At 42.1% G+C, this 19025-nt stretch overlaps 1 protein-coding gene and 1 long non-coding RNA gene across 6 annotated transcripts in view; one reads left to right on the forward strand and one right to left on the reverse strand.

The window, feature by feature from the left end:
• Positions 1 to 13161, forward strand: part of LOC110255360 (interferon-induced very large GTPase 1) — a 49754-nt gene extending 36593 nt beyond the window's left edge. For all 4 annotated transcript variants that reach the window (XM_021062326.2, XM_021062325.2, XM_021062323.2 and 1 more), the window contains exon 3: positions 4064 to 13161. In XM_021062326.2, coding sequence (XP_020917985.2) covers positions 4066 to 11355 — 7290 coding nt within the window. In that variant the 5' untranslated portion in view covers positions 4064 to 4065 and the 3' untranslated portion in view covers positions 11356 to 13161. The remainder of the gene's footprint in view (positions 1 to 4063) is intronic.
• Positions 1 to 19025, reverse strand: part of LOC146399656 (uncharacterized) — a 186081-nt gene that overhangs the window by 78265 nt on the left and 88791 nt on the right. The window lies entirely within an intron of this gene.

Consider the following 19025-nt stretch of genomic DNA (forward strand, 5'->3'; position numbering starts at 1 on the left):
TTTAATGTCATAATTTACACATTTTCATTCTGTGTATTTATTATTATAGTAGCTATAGTTACTTTTATACTCTCTTCCATTAACATATACTATAGTAAAGTGGTTAACACTCCATTCTATCACAGAATTATATACTTCTAAATATTTACCTTTAATAGCAGACTGTATGCTCCCATATGTTTTCCTTTCACTAATTAATCTTTTAGTACCACCTTGAATTTTCAGCATCCTTGCAAGTCAGGTTAAGTGGTGATAAACTCCCTCAACTTTTGCTTGTCTGAGAAAGTCTCTACTTCTCTTTCATATCTGAAGGATAACTTTACCAGATAAAATATTCTTGGCAGGCAATTTTTTTCATTCAACACGTTGAATATGTTGTTCCACTCTCCCTGGCCCCTAGGGTTTCTGCTGATTGCCTAATGAGGGTAGTTTTATACAATACAATCTTTTCTTCTGGTTGCTTTTCAAATTCTTTATTCTGATTTTTTTCTTTATAAAATATCTCATAGAATTGTCTTTTCATATTGATGTAACAGGGTGCTCTCGTAGCTTAGTAAATTTGGCTGTCCAATTTCCTCCCCAGGTGTAGGATGTTCTTAGCAGAAATTTCTTTAAAAGTAATGCATTCTTTAAAAAAAAAGTAATGCATTCTTATTTTATTCTTATTTTATATTATGATAATATAATATTATTCCATAGATGTGTGTGTGTGTATAACTTCTTCATCCATTAATCTTTTGATAGACACTTCAGTTGGTTCTATAGCTTGGCTATTATAAATAATACTGCTGTGAACATTAGTGTGCATGCATCTTTTCAAATTATTGTTTTCACTTTTAAAAAAAATATACACCCAAGAGTAGAATTGCTAGATCATATCATAGTTCTAGTTTCAGTTTTCTGATGAATCTCCATACTGTTTTCCATAGTGGCTGCACCAATTTACAGTCCCACCAACAGAAGTTCCCACTGTGGCACAGTGGAAACGAATCCAACCAGTATCCATGGGGATGCAGGTTTGAACCCTGGCCCCGTTCAGTGGGTCAGGGTTCCAGCATTGCCATGAGCTGTGGTGTAGGGTGTAAACATGGCTTGGATTGTGCATTGCCGTGGCTGTGGTGTAGGCCAGCAGCTGTAGCATCAATTCAACCCCTAGCCTGGGAACGTCCATATGCCATGGGTGCGGCCCTAAAAAGAAAAAAAAAGAAAAAAGAAATAGCATACTAGGGTCCTCTTTTCTCCACATTTGTCATCTCTGGGAATTTGATAATAGCCATTTTGAAAATGTATATCTTATTGTAGTGCCGATTTGTATTTCTCTAATGATGAGTAATGCTGAGCATTTTTTCATGTACTGTATATCTTCTTTGGAAAAATGTCTATTAAGTTCTTCTGCTCCTTTCTTAATCATGTTGTTATTCTGATATTGAGTTGAGGAGTTCCTACTGTGGCTCGGTGGGTTAAGGACACAATGTTGTCTCTGTGAGAATGCCGGTTTAATCCTGGCATGGCTCAGGGGATTAAGGATCCAGCATTGCCGTGAGCTGTGGTATAGGTTGAAGATGTGGCTGGGATCCACACTGCCATAAGCTGCAGCATAGGTAGCAGATGCAACTTGAATCCAGTGTTGCCATGGTTGTGGTGTAGGCCACAGCCACAGCCCCAATTCAATCCCTGGCCCAGGAACTTCCATATGCCTCAGGTGTGGCCAAAAAGAAAAAAAAAAAGACATTGAGTTGAATGAGCTGATTATATATTTTGGACATTAACATCTTAGCTGATATATTATTTGCTGATATTTTCCAGTAGGTTGTCTTTTCCTTTTGTCAATGTTTCTTTTGTTTTTGTTTTTGTTTTTTGCTGTGCCTACAAGCTTTTAGGTTTATTTAGGTCCAATTTGTTTATTTTTCCTTTAGTTTCCTTTGCCTCACAAGACATATGCAAGAAATTTTGCTATGACTTAGGCCAAAAAGTATTCTGCCCAAGTTATTTCCTATGAGTTTTATGTTTTCAAGTCTTACATTTAGATCGTTTTGATTTTATTTTTGTATATGGTGTAAGGAAATATAATAATCTCGTGCTTTGTTTTTATTGAAGCATAGCTAATTTACAATATTGTGTTAGTTTCATGTGTACAGAAGAGTGATTCAGGACATATATATATATATATATATATATATATATATAATAATCTACAATCAAAAATGTTAAAATATACATATACACAAAAACACATACATACATATAGGTGTGTATTTTAACATTATTTTCCATTGTATATTATTACAAGATACTGAATATAGTTTCCTGTGCTAGATAGCTAATCTTTGTGGCTTTTCCATTTCATGTATAGTAGTTTCTATCTATTAATCCCATACTCATAATTTCTCCTTTCCCCCTTCCCTTTACCATTTGGTAAACACAAGTTTATATTCTATGTCTGTGCATCTGTTTTTGTTTTATATATATAAATATACATATTTGTATTTTTTAGATTCAACACATTGGTGATATCATATAAGATGAGTTTCTCTGCCTGATTTACTTCACTTTATGTCTATCCATGTTGCTGCAAATGGTAATATTTCATTCTTTTTATGGCTAAATAATAGCCATGTTTAGGCTACTTTTTTGCATTTTTTAAGATTTTTATTTTTTTCTATTATAGTTGATTTACAATGTTCTGTCAATTTCTGCTATACAGTGAAGTGACCCAGACATACATATAGATAGAGAGACAGAGATAGATGGATAGATAGATAGATAGATAGATAGATAGATAGATAGATAGATAGATAGATAGAGATTCTTTTTCTCACATTATCCTCCATCCTGTTCAATCACAAGTGACTAGATATACTTCCCTGTGCTATACAGCAGGATCTCATTGCTTATCAGCTCCAAATGCAATAGTTTGCATCTATTAACCCCAAATTCCCAGTCCTTCCCACTCCCTCCCCCTCCCAGGGCTATTGTAAATAGTTCATGAACAATGGGGTGCATGTATCTTTTTGAATTATATTTTTCATCTTCTCTGAATACATGCTCAGGAGTGGCACTGCTGAATCATATGATAGCTCTACTTTCAATTTTTTAAGGAACCTACCTGCTGCTTTCCATAGTGGTTGCATCAATTTATGTTTCCACCAACAGTGAAGGAGGGTTCCCTCTTCATGACACACTCTCCAGCATGTATTATTTGTAGAATATTTGACACAGCTTTCTGACTGGTATGAGGTGATACTGCATTCTGGTTTTGATTTGAATTTCTCTAAAAATTAGCAATGATGAACATCTTTTCAAGTGCCTGTTGGCCATCTATATGTCTTCTTTGGAGAAGTGTCTATTTAGATCTTCTGCCCAGTTTTTGGTTAGTTATCATTGCTTCAATATAGTTGTTCACATTTCCCAGCACCACTTATTGAAAACACTATCTTTTCTCTATTGTGTTCTTGCCTCTTTCATACAACTAGGTGTATCTTTCACCAAATATGTGCAGGTTAATTTCTGGGCTCTCTATTCTGTTTCACTGATGTATGTGTGTGTTTTTATGCCAGTACCATGCTATTTTGATTAGTTTAGCTTGGTCATATAGACTGACTGAGGAAACATGAAAACTTAAGATTCATTTTTTTTTTCTCAAGACTGCTTTGGCAATTGTGGTCTTTTGTGGTTCCAAATAAGTAGTAGGAATATTGGTAGTACTTCTGTGGAAAATGTCATGGGTATTTTGATACAGATTGCATGTAATCTATAAATTACATTGGGTAGTATTATTTTAACAACATTATTTCTTCTAATTCAGGAACATAGATTATTTTTCCATTTCTTGGTATCATTTCCACATTCCTTCATCTGTTGATAGGTTTCGCCGTATAGGCCTTTAACCTTCTTAGTTCAGTTTATTCTGAAATATTTTATTATTTTTGATGTTAGCATAAATGGGATTATCCCCCCAATTTTTTTTCTGCTGGGGAAAAAAAAAAACAGTTGCTACCAATTTATCACAGATTTCCAGATATTAATTACACACAGGCTAACTTGGTGTCTTTTCTTCCCACAGCCATGGACATAATAGAATCTACAACTGATGAGCCCATGCTCAGAGGCAAAAAGGGGAAAAGTCTCCAAGAGATGCTGAGAGAAGCAGGATTGGCAGTTGAGTACTGGTTGCCAAAGCTACAGGAACACCTGGGTGTGACCTCTGCCCAGGCCTTACAACACCTCGAAGAGCAAGACCTCCAGAAGCTGAAATCCCAGGCACAACATCCCTGGGAGAAAAGGGCCCTGGACAAGCTGCTTAACCTGTCACACTCGAATAGGCTTTCAGAGTTTTGGGAGTTTCAGGTGGAAACAAGAACGAAAAGACAGAAACAGGCAGAACAGGCACTGCAGGAGCTAAGAGGCTTGCTGTCAGAAGGGAGGCAGCGAAATGCAGAGGCAGTGAGGAAAAAGGAGGCAGAGCTGAGGCAGGCAATGGAGATCCCCAAAGAGTTCTGGCCACCGCCTGAAAACTCCCTCAAAGAAGTCATAGAAAACATGCAGAGACAATTACACCTCGTGGAGGGCAGACTGGCTCATAGGCAAAACCTCCCGGAGAGGGAGCTAGTGAGACATGCATCTGGAGGACTAGCCCTGCAGGGAATTTACAAAACCAGTGACGAAAATGGCCTGATAGAGAAAAGGGAGGAGCTACTCAGTGTCCCTAAGGAGTTCTCCCTCTGTGGCCCCCAGCAGGGTACACGGATGGAAACAAAGGAATTTACATCTTCCCAAGCAGAATCCATGTTCACAGAGACTATGGAGAAGCTGGGCTTCAGTGTAACTGCCTCAGCAAAGGGTGGAGCTTGGGGATGGAGCCTGGAATCTAGTACGGATCACAGAAAACATTCAGAATCCAAGGAAACCCAACACTCACATGCTGAGCTCTCTTACTTCTGCTCAACCAAGTTCAGCTACATCCCACTGGCCTCCTACCACTTTCCCATTGATCAGCTCCACTTCTCCAAGGCTGCGCTCCAGGAACTGAAATGCATTGAGGATCTTCTGGGTCAGCCCGAGGACCCAGACAGACTCCCCCTGCTGAGGCGCAGGACTGAAGACTTCTTCCGCAGGTTTGGCTCTCATGCTGACCAGGGCCCTCTGCACCTGGGAGGAATCTACTGGTGGAAAGCAGTTTCAGAGGGTTTCCAAAGAGAGCAGCTGGAAGAAGTGAAGCAGCAGTCAGCAGAGGCCCTGGATGCTTACGTAACGGGCAGCTACAGTGGCTTTGGGGTGAATGTTGCTGCAGGTGTGGATGTGTCAGACTCTCATTCAAAAACAGGCTCTCAGAGAGCAAATGTCCGAAATCTTCAAACCAAGGTCCAATTATCTGTGGCACACACAGGTGGCCCACCTGAAGCAAACGGTCTGCTGGAGTGGAAAGCTGGCCTGGTCGCCAGTAACCAAACCTGGTGTGTCATTGACCGGGGACTTCAGCTGGTGCCCATTTGGGACATGATCCTCTTTAACCACAGAAGCGACTTTAAGGATCCTCTTCAGGTGGCCAACTGCCTGAAAGACAGCTACGCCGCGCTGACTGGGCTGACTGCCCAGATCCAGGAGGGAGAAGAACTACTGAGTGCTCAGGAGGAGGCCAGGGTTTTCCTAGAGGATGTGAGATCCTGGGAGGTATCTGATCCTGAAGAGCAGCTTAAAAAGCTAAGAAATTTCAGGCAAACCTTGAGCCACAAAACCAAAAGTCATGACACTTGGACTAATATATGCCTCACAGATTCGGGTCTGCAGAATTTTCTGGTGAATACTGTCAACTTTTGCAAAACGTCTTCCATTTCTGAGACGAAATTTATTAAATCTCAGTTGCGCAGCCTCTTGGATCCTCACGTCTACACAGGGTCAAACTTTCCGCAGGTTCACTCCATTATGCAGTGGATATATCAGCCAGAACCAGAGCAAGAACATGTCACCGTCACCCAATTCTCTGAATTAATTGAAACCTTTAAAAAAACCCAGGATGACCTACTGGAAGTGAAGGCCACGTCAGACTCCACAGAATCCGTGGAGGAAGCTCAAAGAAAGGCAACATACGAGGTCAGCATGTCTCTCGGCTGCTTCTTCAATCACCTCCAAGAAATGGGGCAGGCAGACACATACATCCTGCTACTCTCCATTGCAGCTGGGGCAGGATATCACGTGGTAAACAATACATTTCAGTGCCTTCTGGGCTACGATGACATAGACTTCCTACTGCACACAATGCAAACTGCCCAAGATAAATATCAAGAGCTCAAAACTATTTGCGATTATAGGGCTCAGGCTTTCCTGGTGCTCACAGGTCTGACAGCTACAGCTGGCATCAAAGCCGTTTCTCCAGAGGAGAAGAAACAACGCTTGGCATTAATACGACATCACATGGGACAATCGTTCTCTAAAGAAGTCATTCACGTTCTCACCAAAGTGGGAACAGGTCCTAATTGGGAAAACCTAGAAAAAGACTTGAGATTGCTCGTTGATGGAGATTATGAAGCCACTGTCTCTTCACTGCAAATGGAGGAGGTGAGAAAACAACTGCAAAGTCTCCTCCATGAAGACAAAGAGCCCCGTGAACTACATGATGATGAAAACAACAGACCGGAGGTCATGGAGAACGGAGCCTTCCTAGAATTACTCCAGCGTCTCGGCCTAGAACATTTCTACCCAAAAAAGATGAGCAGGTCTAACTTCCACCTGATCTGTAAGACTTCCGTGTACAACACCCAGCCCTGCTCTGAAAGAGAGCTTCCTTTCTACTTCCTACAGAAGCTGATGATGCTGGATTACGGCCTGAGATACTTGGTCATCAGAGATGAGGAGTACACAGAGGAGCAGGTGTGCTCAAGCAACACAGGTCAAGAAAATGCAGATTTTGATCCGTACGAAGACCTTGTGGAAGACAAGGACGGTCCCACTCGTCCTTCAGCCACTGCTGTCAAGCCCCATGTTCACCCTATGGACATTCAGATGGCGATCCTTCACTGTGCAGATGACTTTGCCAGACAGTATATTTTGGCCAAACTTGCCATTTGTCAGTTTGCCCTCCCCCTCCTCATACCTCACCCCTGCAATGCTCAAATACAATTCTCTCTCTGGTCCCTCCGTCAAATTAGGAGGAGCTGGCAGCAAGCAGGGAAACCAACAGAACAGGAGAAGGATAATTACAAGAATCAGCAGATGTGTCGAGTCTCTACCCCCATTGTGTCCTTTATCAGAGTCGGAAAGGGCTTCTCTGCCTCCAAATCTCAGATCATGAACTCTCTGCTCAGTCAACGGAAACACGATGTCTTTTTTCACCGACACTGCAAAGGGAGCAGCAGGGACTGTCTCTTGATGGCAGGTGTGGTGGAAGTCACCTGGTTCTGTCCTGGGGCGGGAGATGAGGACAGGTTTGACAACTGCTTGACCTTCACCAATCTCCGTGGAGATGCGAAGGAACACAAACAGCAACTCACCTTTTTGCAGGAGGTCTCCTCTCTCATTGTGGTCCTCATGTCAACGTCTGATGACAACCAAGAAAGCCGAAAAGTTGTCCGGGCGCTGTGTCAGTCGCCAAAACCTTTAATCTGTTTGCTTGACGATAAGGAAAAAGCCATGTCCAATACCTCTGGCCCGAGAGTGAGAATTGGGATCAGGAACAGAAATGAGGCAGAATTCATAGAGGAGCTCGCAACTACAATCAGAGGGTTGCTAAAAGCCTCTGACACTGCTCTCAGCTTGGAAAACTGTGCTCAAGTTGCTCGCAAGCAAGGAATGCTTATTGATGAAGACCAGGAAGACTGCAAGGAAGCCAAAACCAAGGCAGAGGTTCTAATGGCCCTGCTGGAAGACATGGAAATAGCTCAGATGAAGGAAAACCTACTGCCCCTTCAGGGAGAACTGTGGCAACTTTGGTGCAAAAAAGACAAAGAACTCTATCACCTGAGAGAAAAGGGGAATCGGAGCATTGAACAGCACAAGAGTGACATCGAGACAGACAAACAAATGATACGACTTCGACAGTTGAGAAAAGCCTTTCCTCTCAATGACTTAATGCATTCTGTCCTCGGAATTCTCCAAAAACATTCCGAAACTCACACCAAACTCTACTTCTTGCAATGGCTGAGTGTGTTTTTAGACAACCTGACTGCAGGACATTTGGAGAAACTAAATGAGAAGAAAAAGCAACTGTGGTCACGGGTCCAAAAAGAAAAGCGAGAGGCACAAAAGAGCAGCTCCCTGAAAGGCCTGCAAAATGAGTTGGAAGCTATCTCCAGAAAGATTAGTGACTGTACCTTGGGAGTTGAGCAGATTCTCAGAGAACTTGGCCAGATCTACGAAGCTCTTGAAGAAGGTTTCTCCACAAAAGATGTCTCGTTTCTCTCCCTTCCCCACATGGCCGCAGATCTGATGCTATCTGGTGTTCCCATTGAGCTGATGGATGGCGATGCTTCATATGTGCCCCTGAGGTGGGTGGCAGCTGTTTTTGACAAGGTCTCTGAGAAACTTGGAGACAAACGGCTCTTTGTTCTCTCTATCCTTGGTCTGCAGAGCTCAGGGAAGTCCACCCTACTGAATGCAATGTTTGGGCTGCAGTTCACTGTCAGTGCTGGGAGGTGTACCCGGGGGGCTTACATGCAGCTCCTGAAGGTGGAGGAGACGTTCACAGACGAACTTGGCTTTGACTTTCTTCTTGTTGTGGACACGGAAGGCCTTCGGGCACCTGAACTCAGCAACAAGTCCCAGAATCACGACAATGAGTTGGCAACTTTTGTCATCGGCCTTGGCAACTTAACTGTGATCAATATTTTTGGGGAAAATCCATCGGAAATGCAAGATATTCTACAAATAGCTGTCCAAGCCTTCCTGAGGATGAAACAAGTAAAAATCTCTCCCAGCTGCCTCTTTGTCCATCAGAATGTGGGCGAAGTTACAGCTAAAGACCAAACCATGGAAGGACGGAGGCGGCTAGAGCAGAGACTGGATGAAATGGCAGCCACAGCAGCTGAGGAGGAACAGTGCTCTGATGTCGACCGCTTCAGTGACGTCATTAAGTTTGATGTCAATACTCACGTCTACTACTTCGCTCACCTCTGGGATGGCAACCCCCCAATGGCCCCTCCCAATCCGCGCTACAGCCACAATGCCCAGGAACTGAAAAGCAGGATCCTTGCAACTGCCAAACAGGAGGCAAGGGGAAGCATCATGAAGATATCAGATGTCAAATTCCGAGTTCAGGATCTGTGGAAAGCCCTGCTGAATGAGAACTTTGTTTTCAACTTCAGGAATACCCGAGAGGTTACGGCTATGAGCAAACTGGAAACCATGTATAACAAATGGACGTGGGAGCTGAGGAGTCATGTGCTGAGCCTGCAGGACCAGCTGATCAACCAGATTCAGAATGGAAAAATCCACACACTTGAAGCACACACACTTGCGGCTCCCGTTACAGACAAGTATGAGGCCATCAAGCAAGAACTTGAAAAATATTTCAGTGAAGATCCAGATAGTGAAGTGCTGGTTCAATGGAAGGGAAATTTTGAAAATAAGCTAATGATCCTTAAAGAGTCACTAATTTCAGACAGCCAAAGAAAAGCCAAAGAACTTCTTCGTTTCAAAAAAAATCAAGAAAAACTGGATAACAAAAAATCAGGTTATGAAAAGGAATTATTGGAAAAAAGCCGAAATTTGGCTTTAACTGTAAAAGGCACAGAATGGAGTGAGGAAGAGCTACGTAAGAAATTCAACCCACTTTGGAAAAAATGGGTCTATAATGTGTCCTCGACTCTCCCTCCAGTCACAGAGCCTGCGATTGAAGTGGATGCTGAAAACATCCTTTTGGATTATTTCAAAAAGGAGAGAAAGATGGTGGATAAACTGAAGAAAGACTGGGGAAAAGAGTTTATGATTAAATATGATAAACATGTCCAAATGAAAACAAAATATTGGAACTTTTTAAAAAAGACATTAGAGGCCCAGGATGAAGCGTCCATACATATGACTACTGACTGCATTCTTTCAAAATTTAATGAGATGATTAACAACATCTGTAGGCAAAAGCATGATTACGATCCAATCTATTTCCATGAAATCCTGAAAATAATAGATGAGGAGGTGAAATCTGCACCCACTCAGGAAAGATACACATTTACAAGAAACTATGAAATAGATTTGTCATTGTGTTTATTCCAAAGAGCATCGGTGAAGTTTAAGGAGATGCACAAGGCATTCAAGAGAGCAAATGATCCTGTCAACTATCTGGAAAGCAAGAAAGATGATTTCTTCATGAGTTTTAAGATCTCCTGTCAAGGAGCAACCTCAATCAAAACATTTGTCGATTTCCTGTGGAACAAACTCACCCCTGCTGTCTCCAACACCATAAGGAAAAAAATGGCCCCCCAAATTGCTGGGGACATGCGAGCCACCTGCCCAGCATTCAGTGGAAACAGGTCTAACCTGGAGAAACACATTCTCATCTCTCTGGCACAAGAGGAAAATTTTAATAACTACTGGCAGTACCTCCATAATCCTCAATCATTTGTAAAAAATTACATTGAAAACCAGATTAAAAGCTACTGTTCTGACAAAGGGAGTGAAAAAATGAAGACTTTTTTAAAAATGAGTTTAGATGCCATCAAGAATGACATCCTCTCAGCTATTCACGAAGCCACAGAAATAGCTAAAGATAAAAGGAGCACTGCGTCTGGGTGGTTGGATTTGTTCTGTGATAAACTGAGGAGTGACTTGATCTTTCCACGAAAAGACCTGATAAGCATTGAGCACCAGGAGATAAAAGATATGGAGTTTCTCAAAGAAGCCATGTGTAAAGCTTTGGATCCTGAAATGAACAGAGTAGAACAGAACTGTCTGTATATGCCTGTAGAAGAAATGGTTCCTGAAATCCAGAAAATGCTCTCTGAGCATCTCTCTGGCTGCTGGAAGCAGTGTCCCTGCTGTAGAGCAATTTGTACAAACACAATCCCTACCCATGACGGAGACCACAGTGTTCCCTTCCATCGTCCGCAGGCTGTCAATGGAATTTCCTGGTACAAAACAAACAACTTAGTTCTTGATTACTGCACTAGTTTGGTGGCAAGTGATTGTTTCTTGGTGTTTGACGATGGTAGGCAGATCCCATATAAGAACTATCGACAGGCGGGAGGGGACTACGCCAAGTGGAGCATCACCCCAGACACATCCGCCCAGCCATACTGGAAATGGTTTGTCTGCCACTTCAGATCAAAACTTGAAGAAAAATATCAAAAGAGATTTATAGATAAAGGTAAAATTCCTGATGCATGGGAAAAAATCACAAAACAGAATGTGCTTGATGACTTGAAATAAAACTAATACTCAACACCCAAAAGAGAGCCCCGGGATCTGAATAAAAGAGGCACCTTAACTGACCAAGGCGAAAATACCACCTCCTCATCATGAAAACCTTCATTGTACCTATTTTTCAAATGAAACATCTGAAACTAAATCAATTAACAAGAAGAAGTTGAAGATTTGCTCTGAAAGGATTTCATTTCCTTTGTCTCAATTCCTTCTGGTTTAAAAACATGTTGCTAATATATATGAGCATATGATAAAATCAAATAAAATCCTTTTCCGAATAGCTACTTAATCATTTAAACTATTATTCTGAATGCTGTTTTCTATTTTTAAAATATACTGCTATATAAAGTCTCAGGCAAGTCATTTTTATAGAGGGAAGTTTAAATCATTACAGACTACTACAAATTCGATAGAATAAGTATAGGAATATTTCAACCATTATCCAGGTCTTACTGAAAGCTAGAAACTGTCTTCATTTCTAAATGCATTTTTTTTTTTGCCCTCTGAAATTGTGAAGAAGAGTTATTAGTGCTTGAATGCAAAAATATTCACAGAAAGTTTAAAATTCTCAATCCCCAAATATAGTGCTATTTAGGGATACTCTGTTATAGGGATTGAAGAAAACCCCAGAAACTTCACAAGGATACAGCTTGCATCATTCCAGATAACATTATCCAAAAAACTGGAAAATAGAAGTTACAAAACTTTTTCTTACTCAACTATCTTCCTTGGTGCCTTGGCGTTTACCTGCACAAGTTCTTTTTTTAAAGGAAAAGAAAAAATTCACAAGACCTTATGTATTCAAAGCCTGGAGCTATCTATGTACAGGTCTAAGAAGGACTGGTTTACAGAACAAGATTTATGACCAAGAACAAAAGGGCTCTTTTAATTAAGCCTATGGACAAGGTAAAATTTGAGTAAGCCATGATCGTTGAATCATTAGCGATTTTTTAAAAAATGATTACTTGAAGATTAAAATATCAAAAATTACAGTTTTTGTATTAATATTTCAGTAAGAAATTCTTTGTATGTATTAAAATGTAAGAAAATGCTTATCTCCAAGTCAGGCACCCTTGTGACTTTTCACCCTTTGAGCTTTAGAGTCATGACCAGAAGTAAAAATGAAGAACATGCTGAAGCCAACCAAGGACCTGAGAGGGGAAAGAAATCTCCATTCTGCAAAACTTTACCTATTGAAACAACGACTTAGGCTAGGTCCTCAAAGCTGATGATCTGAAGGAATCCTGATGCAAAGAAAATAATTTCTTCATGTCTGACATAAGGTCATCCATTGGCTCCCATGTAAGGGCACATTCTCTACCCCTCTATAGCCAGTGGAAAGCAGAGAGTCCAAAGAACAGCAGTCAAAGGACTTGGATCCTCAGAGCTGACAATTAGGAGTGCTGACTCTGCTATCTTTGTGCTCCAAGGGTCTCTAACATACTCTCAGTTTCAGGCCAAATGACCATGATTGGAAAAGAAATCCTGAACAGACAACTTAGAAGGGAATTAGATGTTCTTGAACGTAGAGTTTGCCTTTTGTTCCCTGACAAATAGTCTCAGTGAGAGTTGGAAGGACCCACTAATAGGACGAAGTTGTAATGGGGGTAAAAACAGAACCCATGCATAATACAGCACCTTTCCTGATATCACTGCATCCTTGATAACTGTGCAAAGCTGACATTTGCTGAATGCCTTTCATATTTCTTTAATGGATCTATTAAAACTTTTAACTAAGACGTATTGTACATCATATATTAACTTTGAATTTCCAGCAAAACTTGAGTATCAATAAAAAACTTTGATAAATTCCTCAGGCATTTGAGCAGAATGATTATTAAATGAAATTCAGACGTTGTATCCAGAACTCCCCCACCTCAAATGGCAAGAAACAAGTTGGGACTGACAGACCATGCCTATGTGTGAATGTGGCTTTCTTGATAGTAGTGGAGAGTGTAGTGCCATCAAGATGAGGGCAGGGTGAAAGGGTCAGTGGGATGGGGTCACACAGGAGAGAGTATAGGAACAGTGGAGTAGGGTGAATGGAGCCAGTAGGAATGAGATTCACTTGGTCAGCAAAATCGAGGGACTCTGGGCCCACTGTGGGTCACAGGACTAGAGATGGCCAGGGCTGTAGGTCAGTAGAGGTAAGGTTCATGTGGTCATTGGATGGGCCTCTCAAGTCGCTGGAAGTGGGGATCACAGAGACACAGGAATTGGGGGTCACCACATCAATAGGGTCAAGGGATCTCCAAAATAAGTTAAGCAAGAGAGCCCAAGGCCTAGAGGGATGGGCCAGGAGGGTGATGGATTGTAAAATAAGTTCAAACTACACAAATCAGTTGTGAGTTGCTTAAATGAAGAGGGAAATTTGCACTAAGAAGTTTTCAGTTAGGTCTCTCTCAGAGACAGAGGACATAAATACGGGAAAGTCAACTGAATGAGGTGTGACATGGACTAAATATCTGTGTTATCCCTAAATTCACAGGTGGAAGCTCTAATTCCCAACGGGACTTCAGAGAGGAGCTTGGGAGATAATTAGGTGAGAGGACTTCATGAGGGAAGGTCCTCATGATAGGACTACTGTCCTTGGAAGAAGAGTCACCAGGGAGATATCCCTCGCCCTCCACCAGCACGAATCAAGGAACACTCTTGTGAGCCCACTGCAATAGCGCAAGCCTGGACGAGATCTCATCAGGAACCAAATCACCTTGAGCTCAGAGGCTCCACAACCATAAGACATAAATTTCCATGGTCTAAGACACCCCGTCTATGGGACTTTGTTATGGCAGCTCAAGCTGAGATTGGGTGTGTTGAAAAAATCCCCTCCCCATTAAGATGTGGGATGCTTTTCCCTTAGACTGTGGAAAAGACATAGGAGACACACAACTATTCATTCTATCCCCTTCCATCAAAGTTGTACATCTCTTTCATCACTCCCTGCATCATTCTGACCCTTCAGTAAAGTCTAAAAAGGCCATGCAGTCCTTCCCATCGCAGTGGTGCCATGACACACGGGTGGACAAGACAGGGAAGGAAAGTCTGAGCACTACCATTAATGGTACCATGACAACTCCTAATCCTGGCATCTCTGCAGTAGTGGTGCCTGAGTGCCTGAGACATCTCAGGCAGGTAGTTTTACTTCTCCGTGTTCACCTGCTCTGTCTGTAAGAGTGCATTGCTCATTCTGCTCTGGGGAAGATTTCCCATAAAAAAGCATTTGAGACAGAAGCATATCTCAGGAGTTTATAAGCAGAAGCTATTATCATGTTACACCATCACGCCCAAGATCCCTATTACTTTGCACTGGAGTAACATTTCATTAGGACTGCAGTGATGAGTTGAGGCAGGCTCATCTGAGATTCACTGACATGGCCCCTTAGGAAGTCACAACGGAGAACATGGTATGTTCTCAATAAACATGATGGTAATACATAGCTGAAAATGCGTCTCAATATATCCATGTCCTGCCACACTTTATCTGTCGGCACAACTATTTCAAACTCTCATCAATCAGTCAGACACGTACTCAAGGCACCTTCGCGATTCTTTAGCAGCATGGAAGATAATATGTCTTAGGTTCCTCCAATGGCCCGAGACATGACTTCACATGCAAGTGATTTCTTAGAAAAGCTTTCCCAGTAGGAAGGCACAAGGGGAAGCAACAGGGAGAAGGTCACTTCAAGTGAGGGAATAAATTAGTAGGGACGCAGGTTTTGAGAGGTAGTTCTAGTTATGACAAACACTAACTTCAAAATTAGGTGGTTCTATTTTGAATAGGACATCCAACATTTAGTAGCCATGTGATTTTTAAAGAGTTTCCTCACCTGTCTCTGCTTCATTTTCATCCATAAAATGGGGCCACCTTACAGAGTTGTAAAGGTTACTTGAGATATGCGAGACACAGAGGATATCTTCCAATAATGCTGGATGCTTGCAGTAAGAACAGTATTAGCAGTAACAACAGCAGCAGCAGCAGCAGAAAAAGCAGAACAAGTCTTGTTAACAGAAGAAATTACTCTAGCTATTAAAATTATCATTGCCATTATAAAGAAATGTGGTTATGCCTGCAACCCATTCTCAACTGGCTGTTCTTGAAGAGGATTCATGTCTTGTTCATGTCCATATGTTCATCATCTAGAATGATGTTTACCCCAATACAGGTGATGAATCACTGCTCTTAAATACGATTAAGGACAAGCTTACTAGATATTGGAGTTGGAGGTGGAGACCTTTCAAAGGAAAAGAGAGAAATCAAAGATGATGCTGGTATTGCAAACCGGGATAATGCAGCTGACATCAACTCAGTAAAGGTCACCAATGGCCTCTAGGCTAAATCCAACCTTTCATTCTTAGTCATCCACATGACCTACCAGCATCATTTTGCTACTCTCTCCTCCAAAGTAAAAGACAAATAACTGCATCGTGGATTCCCTACAATAAAAAATAAAGCACAGCACCTGGTAAGCCTCCTTAAGTTCTGGAAGCAACACATTCCACATCAAGGAATACTCTGCTGACCCATATGTCGGATGACAAGGAAGTCTGACATCTGTGAACAGGTCCAGGGGAGGAAAGGAGTCTCCAACTTGTTCAGGCTGTGATGCAAGTCGACCAACTGCTGAGCTACAGGAGTCGGCAGAACCTACGGGGCTTCAATTTTGATGGAAGATCCACTGTGGAGTTCATGGCAGGGATGAGAAAACCATGGCCCATGGGCTGAACTGATATGCCATCATTTTTTTAAAAAAGACGTATAAATCTACAGCCATGCTCATTCATCTGAATACTGTATAGAGATGTTTTCACACCACAAAAGCAGGGTTAAGTAGTTGAAAGAAAAAGAATGTATGGTTGACTAAGTCTCAAACATTTCGTATGGCTCATCTTAGAAAAGTTTTGTTCATGCTCCATTTATGGTAAGCCCCAACAGGAGAGTCATGGTGCAGTAGTTCTGGAGTAAGGCTGTGTCATCTGCACCAGAGAATGACATGCGTTCTGAGGAACAGCTCCCCTCTGCCACTGGTCCCTGGTAGTTACGGCACGCTTGACCATGAGGCACAAAGAGATCATATGACTGAAACTGCCACATGAGCTGGGCCATGTTGGGCCCATCAAGGCATACCGTCAGAAAGACCCAGCAGCAATCCATGGAAAGATGCAACTGGTATATCCAAGATCAAATTTGTTCAGGAACAGAGGACACTAGTAATCATGGGTGGGGAGCCTGAACCCACGTCACCGACAATGGCTGCATCAGGACCACTGTCCCAAATCACATCTGTCGCTTTATGGGGGTCACATACAAACAGCTAAAACAAGAATAAAAAGCTCAAGCTTCATTGGTGGCAAGTCAGCTTGATCTTGGTACAACCAGAGAGTTGAAGGCAGTTTCATTAAAGCCACATTTGTAAATAGCCTTGAAAAGCAGTAGAGAAAGGAAAATCTTCCCTTTAGAAAAATCCAAATGTTGTTCTTAGCCCTTGGCTTTGTATGCAGGGCAGTAGCAGGAGGCGAGAATTTGTGTAGATTCCTGGGCAGGCGCCAGTAATTTTGTTGGCAAGTCCATGGCTTAAAAAGAAATAGATCAGAAATAAGAAGGCTTTGGGGAGAGCATGTGCATGGATATACAGCAGTGGGCACAAACAGCGAAGATCTTTATGGCACACGTGTCCACCAGAAAGCACCCATCACTGAAGAGACCTCGCACAATCGGGCTGGAGAAACGACTAGACCAGTTCATGTTATCTGTTCTTCCTCATCAGCCCCCCAGGACCTGACACGCCAGGCACATAAATGAACAGTTACAACAGGAGATATGTAGGCTATGCATGGACCCAATAACAGGAACTCCCACTTAGCAAAGCTAGTGTAGCTACTGTGGCTGCTGCATGTTCAACTTCTAAGAAAAAAAGACCTATGGGGAGCCACCAATACGGCACCATTCCTCAGAAAGGTCAAATGAATACATGTCAGCAAGTCAACTGCATTTTACTCTCTCCATCCCGCAAGGTCCAACTCTTCATCAACATGGGAACTGATACCTGTTCTAAGTGTGTGTTTGCTTTTCCTGCTTGCAGAGCCTTGATCAGCACCACCCTCTAGAGAACTGCAAAACGCCCGATCCATAGCTATGGTAAGGGAAATCTAGAATTCATGATAGAAAAGGGAGAGATTGCCTCAGGTCACATCCCAAGGACCAGCTGAGGTAGTGTCGGCTAGAGGCCACGTCTAACCCTCCTCTCCTGAGTTCCTTCTCAGGAAGAGAAGACCCCGAGCATCAAGGAAGAACTGCCCCCAAAGATGTCTGGAAAAGTAAATCCACATGGCCTGAGAAGGAGACAGTGCTGGTTGTGGAGATGCGCCACTTAGCTCTTCCAGAAAACCTCCTCAAATGAGAGCTGACCGAGAGTCGCCACCTGCCACCTGTTTGCATCTACAGACTGTTCACGCTGAGGCCACACCTCCCCCAGTCTGGCCTCAGTCAAGGACTCAGCACCAAAAGGCCCCATCCTGCCCATCACGGCGTTCCCTCAACTAGCAATCCTTGCTCAGGATTCCCTAGAGACCTCCCCAGGAACTCCCTTCAACTCGCTGTGGCTGAAGCCTCTTTTTACCCCATCCTTCCTTCCTCTCGGCTTCCTCGGATGTCAGACCAGCCCCGTGTCTCAAGGATCTCCTTGCCTGTTACTGCTTTCTCCCCTATACTCCTCACAGGCATTTCCTGCAACAAATCGCTTACCTGTCTAATCTCATCTTGGCATCTGCTCCTTGAAGGACCAAACTGACATACAACCCCTCCCATTTTTATTCACTTAAACTATTTTGGAGATCTTGCATTAGCAACACATGATGAGCTGCTTCATTCCATTCCCTGGCTTCACTGACACACAGTATTTTATTTAACCGGGTGCTGATGAGGTCATCTAGATGTATCTCCTAATGCGACTGCAATAACATTTCAAGTGCTGCAATGGTGAATTTATCTGAAGAACGGTTTTCGTTTTTTAGGTAAAATTGTTGAATCACACGGTGAGCGATTTTTGATTTTCATAGATATTACGGTTTCTAACACATCCTTCGGCTTCATCCATTTTCACACCCTCATCAACCCCTGTGAATGATCACAGGTTTTCAAAACAATATCTCACTTTTTAAGTTTTGCTGTTATTTGTTAGTACTGCTAGGATCTTTTCACTTATTTACAAGATGCTTATATTCTTCCTACTGTCTGCTGTTGTCATTTGCTTTTATATTGAGCTGGTGGGATTTTTGATTATTCATTTGCAAGACTTTTCATATGTTAAGTAAATTGGTACTCTACCTCACACAGGGGTTGAAAGTATTTATTTTACAGTTAATACTTTTCTTCTGACTTTGTGCAAAGCATCTCTTAGCTTACAGAAATGAGTTTTACAGTCACACGCACGGATCTTTTCCTCTCTGACATGGAATCGTCTCTTGCTCAGAATGGCATTCTCCACATCAGTAATAAGAACACCACTCACAAGAATAACAATGATACATTTCCTTTTCTTCTAGTACGTTTATCAATTTTTTGACTTTTTTGAAATTTTACCCTTCTGCAAATTATTCCAGTAAAATAAGGAGAGAGTTAATTTTATTTTCTTATGGCCATGTAGTTTTTGAATAATCCATTTTTGCCACTGATTTTC

This window comes from Sus scrofa, chromosome 9 (assembly GCF_054392235.1).
Source record: "Sus scrofa isolate SSC_HxYL_T2T_F1_AM1 chromosome 9, Sscrofa_HxYL_maternal_Yorkshire_Landrace_v2.0, whole genome shotgun sequence".
Lineage (NCBI taxonomy): Eukaryota > Metazoa > Chordata > Mammalia > Artiodactyla > Suidae > Sus > Sus scrofa.